General features: G+C 55.6%; 1 protein-coding gene across 2 annotated transcripts in view; it reads left to right on the top strand.

Moving 5' to 3' along the window:
- The first annotated feature begins 407 nt into the window (after positions 1 to 407).
- LOC120398917 (TBC1 domain family member 20-like) overlaps positions 408 to 18,093 on the top strand; it is a 35,049-nt gene continuing 17,363 nt past the window's right edge. Inside the window, exons 1-5 of one of the 2 annotated variants that reach the window (XM_039526664.1) lie at positions 441 to 518; positions 2,665 to 3,103; positions 8,641 to 8,829; positions 10,068 to 10,148; positions 11,759 to 11,945. In XM_039526664.1, the coding sequence (XP_039382598.1) occupies positions 2,782 to 3,103; positions 8,641 to 8,829; positions 10,068 to 10,148; positions 11,759 to 11,945 (779 nt within the window). In that variant the 5' untranslated portion in view covers positions 441 to 518; positions 2,665 to 2,781. Of the gene's footprint in view, positions 519 to 2,664; positions 3,104 to 8,640; positions 8,830 to 10,067; positions 10,149 to 11,758; positions 11,946 to 18,093 lie in introns of both variants that reach the window. The other variant, XM_039526665.1, reaches the window with a different exon arrangement.

The following is an 18,093-nucleotide window of genomic DNA, read 5'->3' as shown; positions in this document are numbered from 1 at the left end:
TACACTGTATATGCTTTTAAAGTGTGTAGTAACGTTTCAATTTCAATTCAAATTTCCAAACAGTCACTAAACTGGCATGTGACTAGTTCACGAAGCTGGGGGGGTTGGGGAAATACGGGGGGGAGGGAAATCACTGCCCCCACCCCTGCATCCCCCCACCCCCCACCCTTTCCTATGCAGAGCCCCCATGCCCACGCGTGTCCATGTCCGTGCCCCCGCCCTCCTTTGGCACAACCCAAGGCCCTCAGCTCCCGGGGAACTACATTTCCCAGCGCTCATTGCGCCCCGCTTCCTCTCCCCCTTCCACTCCGGACTTGAGCGACGGCGGTTCTGTCCAATGGGCAGCGGAGGCCGCTCCAATGAGGGGGCGGAAGCGGCGGGGGGCGGGCTCTGTCGCCCGGCTGGAAGGGGCGGGGGGGGGCTGTGAGTTGGCTCTGCGGCGATGAGCGGCGGTGGCGGCCCGAGGCAGCGGGGGGGCGGCTCGGCCGAGCGGCCCCCCCCGGGCAGGCGGCGGGAAGGTGAGAGGGGGGCGCTGACCCCCGTGCCCTGGGGCTGACCCCTGGGTGACCCCTATTCTGTGGGGTGGGGGGAGGTGCTGACCCCTGGGGGACCCCTATTCTGTGGGGTGGGGGGAGGTGCTGACCCCTGGGGGACCCCTATTCTGTGGGGTGGGGGCAGGTGCTGACCCCTGGGGGACCCCTATTCTGTGGGGTGGGGGCAGGTGCTGACCCCTGGGGGACCCCTATTCTGTGGGGTGGGGGCAGGTGCTGACCTCTGGGTGACCCCTATTCTGTGGGGTGGGGGGAGGTGCTGACCCTGGGGACCCCTATTCTGTGGGGTGGGGGCAGGTGCTGACCCTGGGGACCCCTATTCTGTGGGGTGGGGGCAGGTGCTGACCCCTGGGTGACCCCTATTCTGTGGGGTGGGGCAGGTGCTGACCCTGGGGACCCCTATTCTGTGGGGTGGGGAGGTGCTGACCCTGGGGACCCCTATTCTGTGGGGTGGGGCAGGTGCTGACCCTGGGGACCCCTATTCTGTGGGGTGGGGGCAGGTGCTGACCCTGGGGACCCTATTCTGTGGGGGGGGGGGTGTGGCTGACCCGTGGGGTACCCCTTTTCTGGGGGGGGGGGGGAGGTGCTGACCTCTGGGGGACCCCTATTCTGTGGGGTGCTGCGGGGCGCTGACCCCTGGGGGACCCCTATTCTGTGGGGTGGGGGCAGGTGCTGACCCCTGGGGGACCCCTATTCTGTGGGGTGGGGGCAGGTGCTGACCCCTGGGTGACCCCTATTCTGTGGGGTGGGGGCAGGTGCTGACCTCTGGGTGACCCCAAGTCTGTGGGGTGGGGAGGTGCTGACCTCTGGGTGACCCCTAATCTGTGGGGTGGGGGGAGGTGCTGACCCCTGGGGGACCCCTATTCTGTGGGGTGGGGGGAGGTGCTGACCTCTGGGGGACCCCTATTCTGTGGGGTGCTGCGGGGCGCTGACCCCTGGGGGAGCCCCGTGCCCTGGGGGGAGAGGAGGTGAGCAGGCGCTGACCCCGAGGGCCCCCTGGGGTGTGGGGAGGTGCTGGGGGGCTCTCCAGTGGGGCTCTCAGGGCTGCAGTGGCCTATCGGCCCCTCCCCCCGCGACAGGCATGATTTGGCACTAATTGGTGGGGGCTAGGGAGGCAGTTCCCCTGGCACAGGCTGTCCCATGAGCACCCCCTACTGGCTTCTTGCATCCTCCTGGGGCGCTGCTGCTGGCCTTGCTTGGGGGCAGGGTATGGCCTGTGGGGCGGGCCCAGGCTGGGGTTTCTAACGCTGGTGACTGAGTGCTGCGTTCAGAGCACAGGCCAGTGCTGGGCAGTCTGCCGAGAGGCGGCTCCGGTGACTGGCTGCCCTGTGCCGATGGGAGGCAGCGTGGTCTAGTGGATAGGGCACTGGGTGGGGACTCAGGAGACTTGGGTTCTCTGCCACTGGCCTGCTGGTGACCTTGGGCAAGTCACTTCCTTGCTCTGTGCCTCGGTTTCCCCATCTGTATAATGGGGATAGCGACCTGGACCCAGTGAAGCGCTGTGAGATCTGTGGATGATAGCGCTAGGAATTAGCATTATATTATATACACCTTCCCAAAGCCGCCGCAGAGCTGTGTGTTGTGTATGACCCCCTGCCCTTTGCTTGGGAAATGTGCTGCCCCCAGGTTCGCGTCACCCTTCCGGCCATGAGGCCTCTTCAGGCCAGCTGTGTAGAGCGGCAGAGGGGGTCGCGGAGTCGCATGTCCCGTGCTTCCAGCCTGGTTGGCAGTTCATGATGCGGGTCCCTGGGACGTTCCAGCCATGCTCTTGGGCAAGGGTGGGTCCGCGCCCCCCGCGTGGGGAGGAGGAGGGTTCGGGTGCTTGGGAATTTAGGCCTTGTTGCTGTGTCTCGTGAGGGAGCAGCCTTGTTCCCTACGGGGCTACACTCTGGTGGAGGTGGAAAGGCCATGGAGGGGGAGGGATAGCTCAGTGGTTTGAGCGTTGGCCTGCTAAACCCAGAGTTGTGAGTTCAATCCTTGAGGGGGCCACTTAGGGATCTGGGTCAAAATCAGTGCTTGGTCCTGCTAGTGAAGGCAGGGGGTTGGACTCAATGACCCTTTGGGGGTCCCTTCCAGTTCTAGGAGATAGGTATATCTCCATTATTCTTCTTAGGGAGCGGTGGCAGCACCCTGCCTGTCTCTTTGGGGCTCAGGCAGGAGCTGCAGGAGGAAATGTGGACGTCGGTGGAGCCATCGATAGAGTTCAGTGGCTCATCCGGCCAACGTGCCTATGGCCTGTCCTTTTCACAGCCAGCGGCACGTGTCCTCTGCCTTTGACTGCCCTAGCCCGATGGATCGGGTACCCGCATCGCAGCTGGATGAACTGGAGGGGGCCGTTCAGTGCGAGATGGAGCTAAACCTGCGACCTTCAGGACTGCAGTTGGGCACTTTAACTCCTCTGCGCCAGAGGGACAGGGAGCTGCCTGGAGTACGGGACACTCTGCAGGGCTGTAATTTCACTGCTAGAAAAGACATGAACGAGCTGCTTTGTGGAACAGCTGGGAGGGCCCGCGATGGGAGCGCAGGGGAGCCGGGTGCACCCAACAGAACAGGTGGCGTGTGCTGAGTTGATGGCTTCTCACTTCCTACCCCTGCATCCCATCGCACCAGAGGGTGCCCCAGGCCTGCACTGAGCTGGGCAAGCATATTGCTGCATTAGCTGGTCCCTGAGCCCTCGACCTCTGGGGGCTCCCTGGGAAGCATCTGATGCGCTGTGACGCTCAGGGCCTGACCCATGTGCGTGCTGGTGACGTGCGGCTGGTGTCATAGCCTTGACGCCAGCTCTGAACGTTCTGGTTTCTAGCGGTGATTTATGGATGGCTGGTGACAGGGAAAACGGCGGGTAGTGGCTTCCAAACCCGCTGTGCCTTTCTGCCGCGTCTGTGTCCGAGGCTGCCCCCTCCCCTTGTCCCGGGAGCGCTCAGCTGGAGGCGCCAGAGCTGAGGTGTGGGGGGATGTTTGCAATGAGATCTGTGGTGCCTCCATCGCATGGAGAGGTCTCCAGCCTGGAGCAAGGAGGAGAGAGTCCCTGCCGCGGCTTCTGGGGCCGCTGCTCCTGGAATTGTGCGTTCTGCACTGGCCCCTGGAGAGCCAGCTGCGGGGAGTTTGGAGGAGAGCTACAGAAATGCTCAGGGCCTGGAGAGCCAGAGCTGGATGGCCAGACTGAAAGCGCCCCATGTGTCTAGCGAAGGCAGCCAAGTAGGGGTGAAGGAGGGAGGGAGTGTGGGGAGGAGCAGGGTGGAGCCCGGAGGAAGGGGATGGAATTCAGGCAGGTGAGATGCATTGAGGTGGGGAGGGCTGGGAGCCCCATCGCTGGCTCAGGCTGCAGTGCCCCTCCCCACCCAGGGGGAGGGCTGGGAGCCCCGTCACTTGGGGCGCCTCAGGCTAGAGGGGCTAAGAGTCGAAGGCATCGTCTAGGGAGCAATCCCTGAGTAGGGGATGGCAGCCTGCTGCCCTGCTGGAGCCTTCCTGCTTGTGCTCACACCCGTCCCGGCTTGTGGCCGCTGCCCGAGCGGGTGCCGCGCAGAAGGGCTACTCCTGGGTCCCGTGGTGGGATTAGTCGCAGGGCCAGGCCCACGCGAGCCAGGTGTCCGCAGAGGGGAGGGTGACAGCTGCGGGGGTGGGCGTCCCAACATCTGCTTCTCCACCTCTCCTCCCCAGCTAGTCCTGTGAGCTGCTAATGCTGCTGGAGCCTGCCTGGAAGTCAGGGTGCTTGTGAAAGCTGCCGGCTTGCGGGTGAGACAGCAGGCTGCACACCAGCCCCAGGACAGTGAAAGGAGCGAAGCTGCCCCTCGGTAATACCCGGCACTCCCCTTCACCCACCCCCACCCCTCTTTCTGCTACATCTCTAGCATGGCTGGAGCGGCCCCAGCGCTTCACACAGTGGCAGGGGGGTAGCCTCAGGACGATTCTTCGCCCTGACATTTTGTCTGTCTCTGGATTGCTGCTGCACATTGAGCCTTACCTCTGTTTCCTGCCCTGCGTGCTGCTCTGGCCCCTTGCCTGAGCCGCTCTGGTTCAGTTCGAACGGCCCGAGGAGCTCAGGCTTGTCCCGCCAAAGGGCATTACTGCGCTTTTGTTACAAGAAATCCACTGGCCATGGCGCTGCTTCGGGGTCTCGGAGGCTCCTCAGCCTTCTCCACTCAACAAGCTAAAATCACTGTGTCGTCTACAGACTTTCCCACTCCCTGCTCCCGCCTTTCCCCGATCGGTCTGGGCTGGGCTCGGAGCATCCTTCATTATTATGGGTGCCTGACATTTCCTGTGATAAGACCCTGTTTTCAATTGCTTATAACTTTCCCAGTCTTTAATTGGTTGGGATAAAGCTTTTCAAGCCAGGTGTCTGCTTCAGGCTGATTATTATTAGTATTTTATTTTGAAAATTTCAGCTAAAATCATAGACTATTAGGGTTAGAAGGGACCTCAGGAAATCATCTACCAACCCTCTGCTCAAAGCAGGACCAATCCCCAAACAGAATTTTACCCCAGTTCCCTAAATGGCCTCCTCAAGGATTGAACTCACAACCCTGGGTTTAGCAGGCCAATGCTCAAACCACTGAGCTATCCCTCCCCCCTGTTTTGGGGGGTCAGCCGTTTTCAAGAATGTGTCTGGGGAAAAGGCAGTTTGCTGGTGTTAAAATCCTGGCAACCAGGCCTTTGAGAAGCTCTGGCACCTCCATGCTTTGGAGCAGGGACTCGAAATTTGGCATGGGCCTGGCCTTTGTGTCAGGGTGGTGCCGTTTGCCATCCCCAGGTAAATCCGTCCAAATTTGGCCAAGTAACAAGCCTTTGAGAAATTGCAGTTCACACATGTTCAATAGATTCCATCAGCTCTGAGCATGCTCCAGCCCTGAGGCTGGAGCGACCACAACTGAGACTGTCTCCCCTGCGCTCTCAGTGGTGCTCCCACCGAATTCAGTGAACAGGAGGGACCTGCTCTGGGGATGCAGTCAGGGCTGTGTGGTGAAGGCAGCTGCCTTATCTGCTGCAGACGTTGGAAAGTGTGTAGTGAAGGAGGCAGAGGACTGTAGGCAGAGAGGCTGGGCTCATGGTTAAGGCAGCTGAATGGTGCCTTTGCCACAGAGTTGCTGTGTGCTGCTGGGCAAGTCACTTAAACCAGACTATGGACAGGTGGCTGCTAACTGTGTGCACCTCGTTTTCTGGGTGCCTGACTTGAACCCTGGGGGCTGGTTTGCAGAAGCGCTGAGCTCTCAGCAGGAGCTGTGTTTTGAACATACAAAGTGCTGTGTGATGCTGAGTACTCTGAAGAATGAGGTCCTAGATGTCTCAGATTGGCCACCCCAGAACGAATCCCTTTGTGCCTCAGTGCTCCATCTGTAAAATGGGGTGATAGCTGCTCATTTCCCGGGGGTGTTGTGAAGATAAATTGTTTGTGAAGCACTCAGATGCTATAGTGCTGAGCGCTGTGGAAAAGCCCGTGAGGAAATGAATAATACTGCTGAAGAGCAGGGTTCAGATACTGTGGGTGAATAAGGCCTGTGGCTGCACAGTGGAGAATGAGGGTAAGTGAGCATCATCCATCCTGTGCACTGAATGAGGCAGGAATCCTGGGGAACAGATAGTATCTGATCACATAATTAAAGGCTGCATTGTAATATGCACAAAAGGGGCCAGATTAAGGCATTTTGTAATTTTTGAGTGCTGATTTGGCAACCTTAATAGTGTTCTTTTAATGCCGTTTTTTCCTGTGTAATGAATAATTAAATACTGGTCCCAGTACAGAACCCAGAACCACTGTTCAGGACCAGAGCTCCATTGGCATGGGGCTGCACAGGTGATAGACTCATAGAATCTCAGGGTTGGAAGGGACCTCAGGAGGTATCTAGTCCAACCCCCTGCTCAAAGCAGGACCAATCCCCAACTAAATCATCCCAGCCAGGACTTTGTCAAGCCTGACCTTAAAAACCTCTAAGGGTGGAGATCCCACCATCTCCCTAGGGAACCCATCCCAGTGCTTCACCACCCTCCTAGGGAAATAGTGTTTCCTAATATCCAACCTAGACCTCCCCCACTGCAACTTGAGACCATTACTCCTTGTTCTGTCATCTGCCACCACTGAGAACAGCCGAGCTCCATCCTCTTTGGACCCCCTTTCAGGTAGTTGAAAGCAGCTATCAAATCCCCCCTCATTCTTCTCTTCCGCAGACTAAACAATCCCAGTTCCCTCAGCCTCTCGTAAGTCATGTGCTCCAGCCCCCTAATTATTTTCATTGCCCTCTGCTGGACTGTCTCCAATTTGTCCACATTCCTTCTGTAGTGCGGGGCCCAAAACCGGACCCAGAACTCCAGATGAGGCCTCACCAGTGCCGAATAGAGGGGAATAATCACTTCCTTCGACCTGCTGGCAATGCTCCTACTTATACAGCCCAAAATGCCGTTAGCCTTCTTGGCAACAAGGGCACCCTGCTGACTCATATCCAGCTTCCCATCCACCGTAACCCCCTTTCCCAGAGAGCTCACGCACCCTTTGCCCATGTACATCCTTGTTTTTGGCCTTGGCTAGTTTCTGATCCACAACAAGATTTTGCGTCTTGCCCCATCTGCTTTGTTTTCACAGCAGCCTCCCGGGAGGGGCTTTGTCAAGGGCTTTCTGGTTCTCCGCTGTTGTGGCCATGCCTGGAGAGCTGCGCTCAGTCGGAGGAGCGGGGCAGCTTTTGTCTTGCAGATGTGCTGGTTGGAACGTGTCCTGTCAGGAATACACGGTGGGGTCGCCTGCGATAGCAGGGACTGGACTTGAGATCCCGGTGGTCCCATCTAGCCCAGTGTTCAGCTGGGTGCTTACAGCTCTGGTCCCAGCCAGTGCCTGTGATGATGCAAAGAGGCGCTTTGGTCTAACTCATCCGTTAGAGCCGCTGTTAAAGACAGCCCCAGCATCCGCTACCCTGCGCCACCCTGAATGAGCCTTCTCCCTCCTCGGGGTTTGTAGAGCAGCCATGTCTGTTCTGTTCTCTGTAGGGCCGTATCCCACCCTCACCACCTGGGGGTCTGAGCGCCTCCTGCTCTTGTGTCCGACGCCATCCTGCACGGTCCGGTCTCTCCCCCTAGCCCGAGGGCAGACCTGGGGGCGTGGTGGGGTGTTTCCTTTTGTCAGCGGCCCCCTTGGTCTGTGTGAGAGAAGGCCGGTTGGAGGAGTGTGCCTGGCAGGGGGAGCAGGGCTGGCGAGCCTTGGGGTGACCCTTTGTCCCTGGGGGGCTGTTGCATAATCTGGATGGCCCCTGGGAAAACTCTGCCTCTCGATGGCAGAAAGGTCCCCTGGGGCCAGAGGACCGGAGCTGTCCACAGTGGACTCCATTCGGGCTCCCCAGTGCTAGGCCGTGCAATACTTTGCGCTAGACTCTGTTCTCTGCAAGAGCAGCGGAGGTGGCGGAGGACAGGGCTGCTGCACTTGTGGTAGCCAGTGTCGCTGAGGAGACCCGTTGCAGCGTTCTGGGCTAGCTGGACGTCCCCAGGCCTGTCTCCACCCCATGGCCTGTCGCTGAGCCAAGCCTTGCTCGTGTCAGACTCTCCAGCGACTCGTTTCTCCGAGTTCCCTCCAGTTTGTCGCTTGCTTTCTGGGAATGGGGTGGCTGGAACTGGGCCCAGTGTCCCCTCCCTGCTCTGCGACTTGGTGCCTGTGCATGCGGCTCCCACAGCTACGCAGGGCTGCTTGGTCTTGTGATGGGAGCCGAACCCAAACTGGTGCCTAATCGCTGCCTCTCCAGGAGCTCTGCCTTCCTGCTCCCTTGGTCTGGCCCCCCATGAGGAGCTGGGAGTTTGGCTAATTCCCCAGGCTTCTTCGTTTGCCTTTATCCTAGTTGAATCTGGGGAAACTGGCTGCCCCACTCCCTGTCTCTCCCCTCCCTGTGTGCATCCCACAGGCCGAGTCTCAGGCCCTTCCCTGAGGAGTCTGCAGGCCTAGGTCGTGGCAGAGCTGAGCGTGTGCCCCGAGCCCTGGGGGGAAGGAGCACACTGGGCGCTGTAGGGAAGGGTTCGAGTGCAGGCTGAGCCAGGACAAGGATACAGGTGGCGACGGCCAAGCGTGGGCAGCTGGGCAGGGCCTAGCCGGTGACCATCTCTCTCCTGCTGGCAGAGCTGCTCGGGTCGAAGAGGAAGCAGAAGCTGCTGTTAATCCACCAGGCCCTAACGAGTGACCCGGTGGCCGTGGAGACCCTCCGGGGGGCAGCGGTGAGCGAGGGGGGGCTGCTCACCGATGAGATCCGCAGGAAGGTCTGGCCGAAGCTGCTTAGCGTCAATGTGTACAACCTGCCTCCCAAGCCAGGTAGGGGGGCTCAACTCCCTGGAGTGTGGGGGTGCGTCTGTGCCCCAGGGCCTCGCTGCTGGGCTGGCCAGTGCCTTAACGGGCTTCCAGGCACCGGAGGGGAGCGGGGAGTTCTGATTGGCTGTCCCATGAGCAGGAAGTGCTTGGGTCTCTCTTGCATGGTTGGTTCTATGCAGAGACGCTATAGGCTAGTGGTTAGAGCAAGGAACCTAGGAGCCAAGACTCCTGGGTTCTCTCTCCACCTCTGCTGCTGTCGCATCACTTTGCCCCTCTGTTCATCAGCACCCCCTGTGTAATGGGGATCGGATAGATCTCCATGGGGCTAATTCATATTCATAGGGTGCTTACCTTACATTTCATCCTGCTGGGACCCCGGGAGAGCAGTGCATGCTGGGGCTTGTAGGCCCTGTGGGTGGCACCTCATGCTAGACGTGGGAGTTGTGGGCTGGTGTGCCCAGAAGGGGTGTAAATGTGTGTGGCTGCCAAGGCCCCCTGCAGTAGCCTGCTTGGGTCACTGCGGTAGCTGCTTTGCATATTGCGAGCTACTGCAAACATCTGGCCCTTTGGGAGCTCCCAGGCGTTGGTTTACAGCAGCTGCAAAGCAAGGATGAGAGGGGTTGGCAAGGAGCTGCTGCCAGGGGCTCAGCGGGGCCTGGGTGCAGCACCCTCTGTGGTTCCTCGTCGTCGTCGTGCTGGGCTTAGCGAACACTGAGCCTGACGGGGTGGGGTGCTGACTGAGTCTCCCCACCCTGGGTGTGGAGCTGGGACCCGCATTCTGCAGACCCTGAGCCAGGAGATGGACTAATGCCTGGGCAACCTGGGGACCGGGCCAGAGACTTGCCCGAGCCCAAATCAGAGCTGGGGTTAAAGTCTGCCCTGTTAGCTCCGGCTGTGTGCTCTGCGCACTAGCTGGCACCAGTCCACATCGCCGTGCCGTGCCCTGGGGCCAGGGTGATGGGCAGCCAGCACAAAGCACTCCCTGCCACTGTGACACTGGAACTGCTGCCAGCGCTGCCTGGGTACCAGCCCTCCCCCGAGCCAGAGATCTGAGCTGGGGCCGTGTGGCTGGCAGGCGGGCAAAGGCTCAGACAGGCTCCCCAATGCCAGGCTGACCCGTCCTGTTCTGTGAGTTGGGGTCCACGCTGCAGACCCTCAGGTCAGCTGGGGTGAGGTGTGTGGGGCTGTCGGGATCGCTGCTAGCCCTGAGGGTGCCCCTGACCCCACTGCCTCTCCCCCAGGCAGGGCTGTCCGCCAGCACCACAAGGACTACACCCAAGTGCAGCTGGACGTGAGCCGCTCCACTCGCCGCTTCCCCCAAGGTGAGATGTGCCCTGGTGCCGGGGACACCCGTGGGCAGTGAGGTTCCCACAGGCCCTTCCTGGGCTGAAGTGGTGGCAGCTGGGGAGAGCTTTGCTGTGTGCTGGGATCGGGCATCGGTTAGTCCCAGGTGGCAGGGGCCTGATGGCCTCACCTCCCTCCCACGGGAGCTGTGGGGGAGGGTGGCTGGAGTTGCTGGGGGAAAGGAGAATTTAAGGGGAGAAGGTGTTTGTTCCCCCCTCCCCAGAGGCCCCCCTGCTGGGACAGAGACCCAAGGCGGCCACCGGCCCAGAGGTGTGAAAGATGGGGCCGGGTAGCTTTGTAAGGGGGTGGGGTGTTCCCAGGGGCCAGGCCCTCATTCCTGCATTGGGCTGTTGCTCTCAGCTCAGAGTGGCCAGGGAAGGGTTAAGTGCTTCCCCATTGCTAGAGCCAGGTAGGGCCCAGGGTTCCCCACAGGCCCCCGCAGGCTCCTGAGGCTAGACTCGGCTCCGCTGATCGGCACGTGCCCCTCCTCCCCAGGCAGACCCCGGCCTGGGTCCGGCGCAGCGGGGAGCGTGCTGCAGGGGAGTCTCCCTGGTAACTGTGTTTTCTTTCTGTCCTGCCTGTTCCTGGCTCTGCCGTGCAGAGCTGGTGCCAGAGGGGAGCTGCCTGCCTCGGAAGGTACCTGTGCCTCTCGCTGTGCTCCCCCTCCGTAGCCCTGCCTTAGAACTTCCACTAACCCAGCCCCCCGCCCGAGCGTCTGGCTGGAGCAGCCCCCTATCCACACCCCCTGCCAAGAGATTCCCTGTCGCTCCCCTGCTGTCTGGGGGTGAATCTGCCCAGCCAGGTGCTGGACTATTTGGGGAGGGTTGGTGGGGCACCAGTCTCACCCGGCTTCGTGGGGCCAGCGGAGGCCACTCGGCTGAAGGTTTGGTGAGAAAGCTCCGTGCGCGAGTCCGACTGGAAGAGCGAAGGGTCCCTGTTCTTTGCTACCAGTTCTCTTCTCAGACCTGACAAACTCACAGCACCAAACGCAGCGATCACGCTCCCTCCCCACGTGCACCCCGCACTGGGGCTCGCTGGCCACCCCAGGCCTCTCGGCCTCTTCTCTGTAAGCCAGGGCTTGGATGAGGGAGTGGCTGGCTCACAGGATGGGGAGGGACGATACGGGGCCCCTCAGCTCCGAATTACTGGTTCCAGTCTGCTGTGCTCCTGGCCCTCTGGGGGCTGCTGGCTGCTCTGGTTCATGGCCTTGGTGCTAATCCTCAAAGGAAGCAGGCCCAGCTGCAGCAGAGACCACGTCTCCGCTTGGGACCCGCCAAGGCAGCTGGGACAGGGCAGCTCACGGAGCCCAGGTACCGGGCCTGAGGCACAGTGCGCTCGGTCATGGGCACCTGCCTGGGACCAACTGCCAGAGGGGCTTAGAGGGGCCTGCGGTCAGGCCAAAGGAGCACTGCAGGGACCTCCTGTCTGACAGTCTTCCCACCACACCCCTGCCCAAGCAGAGCCAGGGTGGGGGAGCCAGAGGCTCCAGTGGGGGCTGGCTCGGTGGAGCTGGCTGAGTGGGAGGTGCTGGAGCAAGGTGCTTGCACTGCACGGTACCCTGGGGCTCTGACCCTCTGTCTCTGCGCAGGCATGCGGGCCGAGCAGCGCCAGGTCCTGCAGGAGCAACTCATCGACCTCATCCTGCACATCCTGAGGGCTCACCCCGAGCTGCACTACTACCAGGGCTACCATGACATCGCCGTCACACTCCTGCTGGTGGCGGGCGAGCGCATGGGCAGTGCGCTGCTGGAGAAACTCTCCACCCACCATCTCAGGTACCAGGCCAACAGAGCCGCCTTGGGGGGGCGGGGGACGTCCCCTCGGCCAGCCTGTGCCTAGGCCTGGGAATCAGTGCTGGCACTGTGCTAGCTGGGGTCCCCTGGGTCACCAGCCCTGTCCCTGCAGTGTTCCCTGGGGGGCTTCGAGCCAGGGTCTCCTGCATTGCATTGCAGAGCACTAACCGCTGGGGCGTCAGTCTGGCACTTGGGAGACCTGGACTGGAATCTCTGGCACCGTGGTGTTCTCAGGCCCCTCACCACCACTTGCCTTTAGCGTGACGAAGTCTTGTCTGTGCCTGCTGGGGGTGAGCTCCCTGAAACCACCAGCCTCTGGCAGCACAAGCACTGCCTGCCAGGGCTCTGCAGGCCCCGTTCCCTCTGTGCAGGGAGCGACAGGCATCTGCCAAGCCCCGAGTCCTCGGAGCGTCCCTCTGGAGGGCCCAGCCCTGAGCCACTGGCACTCTCAGAATGACCAGCCCTCCTGCGCGCACAGAACTCACCGGCTGGTACGCTCAGCCGGGGACCAGCACCTGCTGAGCACACAGCACCTGCATATATTTAGAGTGAAAACAAGAGTACGTTTGTCATCAAAGACAGAGATTCAGGGGACAGCGAATAAGAATATTGGAAACAAATGGCTGCATGGAAAACAAAATCACAGCCCAGTTCCTAGAGACTGCACTTAGCCACCAGGTTAGCCTCCTGGCTACAGCCGCCTATCTGGCCCAAGAGCCTCTCCCGCGTTTCCAGCCAGGTCTGGTTGAGACCCCGCTTTCATGAAGCAAATTGCTGTCCATTTACTTCCCAGGCGAAGGATCATCTTTGTCCCCCAAATGTCCTAGAGAGCAAAGCTTTGAGGTGCACCGTAAGATAAGAACGGCCAGACTGGGTCGGACCAAAGGTCCATCCAGCCCAGTATCCTGTCTGCTGGCAGTGGCCAATGCCAGGTGCCCCAGAGGGAATGAAAATAGGTGCCACTTGCTTCCTCCTATTACTTTTCTCTCTCTGAAGTTTTCTCGATCCTGCATTCGGCTCGGATCAGTGAGGTGAGACCCACTGTGAGCCAGACACTGCTTAATGTACATGTAACCAGCCAGCTAGAAAAACATTTGTCTGACAGAAAACCTGCTTTTCACCTTTGCCAGTGGCGAGTCCCTAGACACAGCCCTTAAGAACAGCATCTGTGCATGTGTTTTGCAATGATATTGATGACCGGTGCAGCAGTGGCTTTTATCTGAGACCTCTGTGACCCGTGGCAAAGTGTCACAGAGTGTGAGGGGAGTCAAGGCCCTGCACCCCCGGCTTCCTGCGATTCACCATGACTCTCAGCCAGCCGGTAAAACAGAAGGTTTATTTAGACGACAGGAACACAGTCCAGGACAGGGCTTGCCGGTACAGACAACAGGGCCCCCCCTTAGTTAGGTCCATCTGGGGCCCCCAGGGAGGCCACAGCCCTGTTGGGAAGCCCAAGCCCTGTCGGGACACCCCTCTCCATTTCCCAGCCAGCTCCAACTGAAACTCCCCCCAGCCTCTCACTCAGTCTCCCCCCCCCCCCCAGCCTTTGTCCTTTTTCCAGTGTCCCGGGCAGAGGTGTTACCTGGCCTCCAACCCCCGTCCTGGGTTCTCAGGTTACATGCTCAGGTATCCTCCCTTCCCCAATGCAGCCCGTCCCAGCAAAACTCCCCTGCACCCTTCCCAGGTCAATACTCCCCACTCAGCATTCACAGAACACAGCCGGAACATTCCCACTTCCTCACAATTCCAAACGAGTCTCTTCTCAGACCTGACAAACTCGCTATACCAAACACATGTCTTGCAGGGTATTTATCCCTGAGGGGTGACATGCAAGCTTGTAACTTACCAAGCCTCATAATGCTTGTGAGGTGTATGTGCGAGTAGTACTTAGGGGCTAATGTAACTGTATTGACAGGGTGCTTTATGAGCTTGGAGAAGAAGTTAGTCACCAGGGGATAATGTGTCTTGGTGATGGCCCACTCAAGCAGGAGGGAGTTGTCACCGCTCCCTGGTTAACTGGTGATGTACTGCAAGGCTCAGTTGTCAGCCTTGGGATGGAGCAAGGCTAATCGATGGAAACCATCAGAGACAACTGCAAACAATCGAAACCACTTGGAGGTGGTAAAGGATCAGGCTCGCCCTGTGTGAGCAGAGACAGTAGACTGTCACGGTAACACAGAGTGGGGGGAGGGCGTCTGGATTAATTCCCTGAGGAAACATCTTGTGGAGCGGGGGTGTTTTCATGAATGTTTGGCTGCTGGTTCCCGGGAAGCCAGCTAACTGCAACAGACTGAACTTTTGGGGGTGGGAGCAGTCATTGTGTCAGGTAGGAAAGGTAACTGTTAATAAGTACAGACCCACATGCATGTTTTGTGGTTCACTTTTGTACAGTCACTGTTTGTTTCCATCACTCTCTCGTGTTCTTAGTTGAATCTCTGTTCTTTCCTAAATAAACCTTCATTTGTTTCATTATGAGCAGGGTGGATTTGATAAAAATCACTAGGCAGGAAGATTCGATTTAATCATAGATTTTGACATAAGTGCATTCTTGTTGGTTGTTATAACCTTAATACATATTCTTCACAACTCAGAGATAGATGTAGGTTTCATTTTTAGAAGGTACACACTATACATTTAAAAAATGATTTATTTTGAAAACTTTTCAGATTAGTTTTACAGCTATATCAGAAAATGAATGTTTGGTTATTTCATTCACCAAAGGTAATTGAAGCAGATATTGATGAAGTCATTGGGAGGTGAACTATCTCCAGTTCAACAGTCATCAGAGGGGTAGCTGCGTTAGTCTGGATCTGTAAAAGCAGCAGAGAGTCTTGTGGCACCTTATAGACTAACAGACGTTTTGGAGCATGAGCGTTCGTGGGTGAATACCCACTTCGTTGGATGCATGTCGACGAAGTGGGTATTCACCCACGAAAGCTCATGCTCCAAAACGTCTGTTAGTCTATAAGGTTCCACAAGACTCTTTGCTGCTTTTACAGTTCAACAGGTTAATCATTAATATTTAGAGGATTTCCTTGCCATGCTGTATTAGGAGGAGAACATTACCAGACAGACTTTTAAATTGTTTTATTTAACTAAAACAGCAACGTTATGTATTCTGGATTTTTTTTCTTCAACAGCAAATATAAAATATTTTAACAAAACAAGCATATGAATGTTTGAATTTAAACATTCAAGTTTTTTTAAATCGGGTTTGTTTTTGTTAAAATTGTTTTTAACTAAAATAGTTAAATGAAATATTTTTTTAAAAAAACCCCTAGAATTAAAAAAACAAAAATTAAATTGACTACGTCAGCCAGGTCAACATGAGAAACTTAAAATATTGGCTTCTGCTGCTAAGTCAGTCGTCTTCACCTTCATTTTCCTGTTTGTTCATAATCTGGAAAAGAAAAACAAGCTTTCCTGCTTTTTCAGGTCCCAAACAACTTCTCAGTTTGGAATGAATTAGTGCAAAGGAAAAAAATATTCTTTCTACACCAGCACAACAAGCTACTGCTGTTAACAGTGAGATCATCACTTCAACAATCTTTGAAATCAAGTGCATAAGTGACTTCCACCAGTTCACTGGTGTGACTTTCTTTAAAGCATCAGCAAACATATATTTCTTGAATGGTTCACCCTTAGCTCTGAAGTTTATTATAGTTGGCATTATGGAGGGATGATTGCTGGATGTCCATGTAGAGTGACCAGATGTCCCGATTTTATAGAGACTGTCCCGATTTGGGGGTATTTTTTTTCCTAATATAGACTCCTATTAACCCCCACCCCCGTCCCAATTTTTTAAACTTGCGGTCTGGTCACCCTATGTCCATGTCATAGCCAACTCCTCTTCTTCACCAGTTAAGATTTGACCCCGGCACCGAGTATTGAAAATATTTGTGAGAAAATGAGCTAGAGATGGTGCTTATCCCATTCGTTTTTTTAATGCTTGTAATTTAACTCTGTCATTGTATATTTCTCTTTTTAAGATCTCACTCAGTTCCTTCCAAATTTCAACAGTGACAGTAATAAAACAGCTATTTCCCTGCATTTTGTTCAAGGCTACAGAAATAGGCTTCAGGGTACTCAGCATGTGTTCAACATTTCTCTTAAGCCTAATCTTGAGAACTTTGGCTGTGATGGTGCCATCTATTTTTTTCACGTTTTTGTTCACAAACTGTCATCAGATTAGGCCAGTTCTTGATATAGTGCTCAGAACAGTCCACTACTGAGTTCCATCGCGCATCTTGTGGGAGTTAGCTTGGGTCCTCCCACTTTTTTCAGAGCAGCTGCTGCAAAGTGGTTGTTACGGAAGTATTTTGCAATTTCAACATTAGTCTTTATTTCTGGAACACTGATTTCTTTGGCTAGGAGGTGCATCAAATGAGCACTGCAACCGTATGTTATTAGCTTGGGACTCTCTTCCAAATAATTTCTTCTCATCTTGGATACATTTGCAGCATTGTCTGTGACCAAGCTGCGTACTGGACATTTGAATTTTTTTCACAGTTTCTTGTAGCTTTTACTGCTACTTCTTGTAAGTATTCTGCTGTGTGGGCATTTCCTGATGTATCAGTTGTTTCAGTAAGGACAGTCCCTTCTGTTGTCACACAAGCACATGCAACAGGATCATTGGGGACATTGCTCCACTCATCAAGACTCAGGTTAACAATTTCACCCTCTAGACCTTTTGCACACTGCTCAGTTTCTCTTTCATACACTTTATCCAGCAATTTGCCTGCAACATCTGCTCTGTTGCGTGGACTGTATCCTGGTCTTAATGACTGAACCATGTTAAGGAAGTGTCCATTCTCAGTCATACGGAAAGGAGAGTTTGTTGCATAAAGAAAGTGGGCAATTTTTTCATCAATTACCTCTTTTTGTAATCTGCTGGTTCTTACCACAAACTTATCTATAGCTGTTTCTGGATGATGGAGATTTTTTTTTTCTTTTTGCTACAGGTGATATACTGTGGCTATGTGACATACATGATGTTACTGAAACTCTGAAACAATAGAAAATAATGGTGATGTTGAAGGTGGATAGTCTTCAGAATCCTGTATGTTGAGGGTGGATTCTCTGAAACAAAATAAGTTAATGCAGTTATTTAATTATTATTACCATACTGCTCATGTAGTGTTCCTCATTGCATTCACTGCCACTCAGTGCTACTTTAAAGGTGAAATTGTAAAAGGAAAATCTGCCTATTTCAGCTCTTTATTTTTTATCACAGCTGCATCTGAAATGATAGTACCACAGAATAACAACTATATTTTTTGCTTAAACATGAGAATTGAAGTATTGTCCAGAAGGAAGACAGGCAGTCCTTAAACTTTTTTATTTCATACTTCTTTCTTATCAACTTGAGGATCCTGCATGTTCAGACATGTTCCTTTCATTATCTTCAACACAGCTTCCTCCTGAGGTACACTTCCAGCGCTACTTCGCAGCAGCGCCAGCGCTAAGTGTAATCAAGCAAAGCGAAGGCGCCGAGAGCGCTCCTCAGCTCTCATCACTCCCCCTCCACCTCCTGGGAATAATAGCGCGCGCAGCGCTCCCAGCGCGCCGCTCGCACGCTGGGGCACTGGGCGCTTGAATTTGCAGCGCAATTTGAGCGCTGAGAGCCACACCCACCCACACTGCTGCAAATTTGTGTAAGTAGCCAAGCCCTGAGAAGGAAAACTTCTCATGATGTGGTTTCATTCGGGCAACCAGGCCTTGCATTTCTTTGTTGCACTGTTTGCATTTTGCACGCATGCCTGTCTTACCCACAGGTAGAGGAACTTCATTAAAATACAGGGCTGCCCAGATGGGGGGGAGCGGGGGAATTTGCCCCAGACCCCCCATGAGAATATAGTATTCTATAGTATTGCAACTTTTTTTTATGGAAGGGGCCCCTGAAATTGCTTTGCCCCAGACCCCCTGAATCCTCTGGGTGGCCCTGTTAAAATATTCCCAAACTGGGTCTCTGTTACTGCCAGCTGCCATTATAGGTTTTCCCTTCTAGTCAGGATGGATGGTCTGGTAGATCTCAAATCAATGAAGGCTACACTCGGAAAGATCTCAAGACTTCTAGAATATGCTGCTCAACCAGTTTCACTTTTGTTTCTACTGCCCGTCCCTCCCTTCT

This window comes from Mauremys reevesii, linkage group 2 (genome assembly GCF_016161935.1).
Source record: "Mauremys reevesii isolate NIE-2019 linkage group 2, ASM1616193v1, whole genome shotgun sequence".
NCBI lineage: Eukaryota > Metazoa > Chordata > Testudines > Geoemydidae > Mauremys > Mauremys reevesii.
Note: the sequence above shows the minus strand (reverse complement) of the source record. Positions and strands in the feature narration are given on the sequence as shown.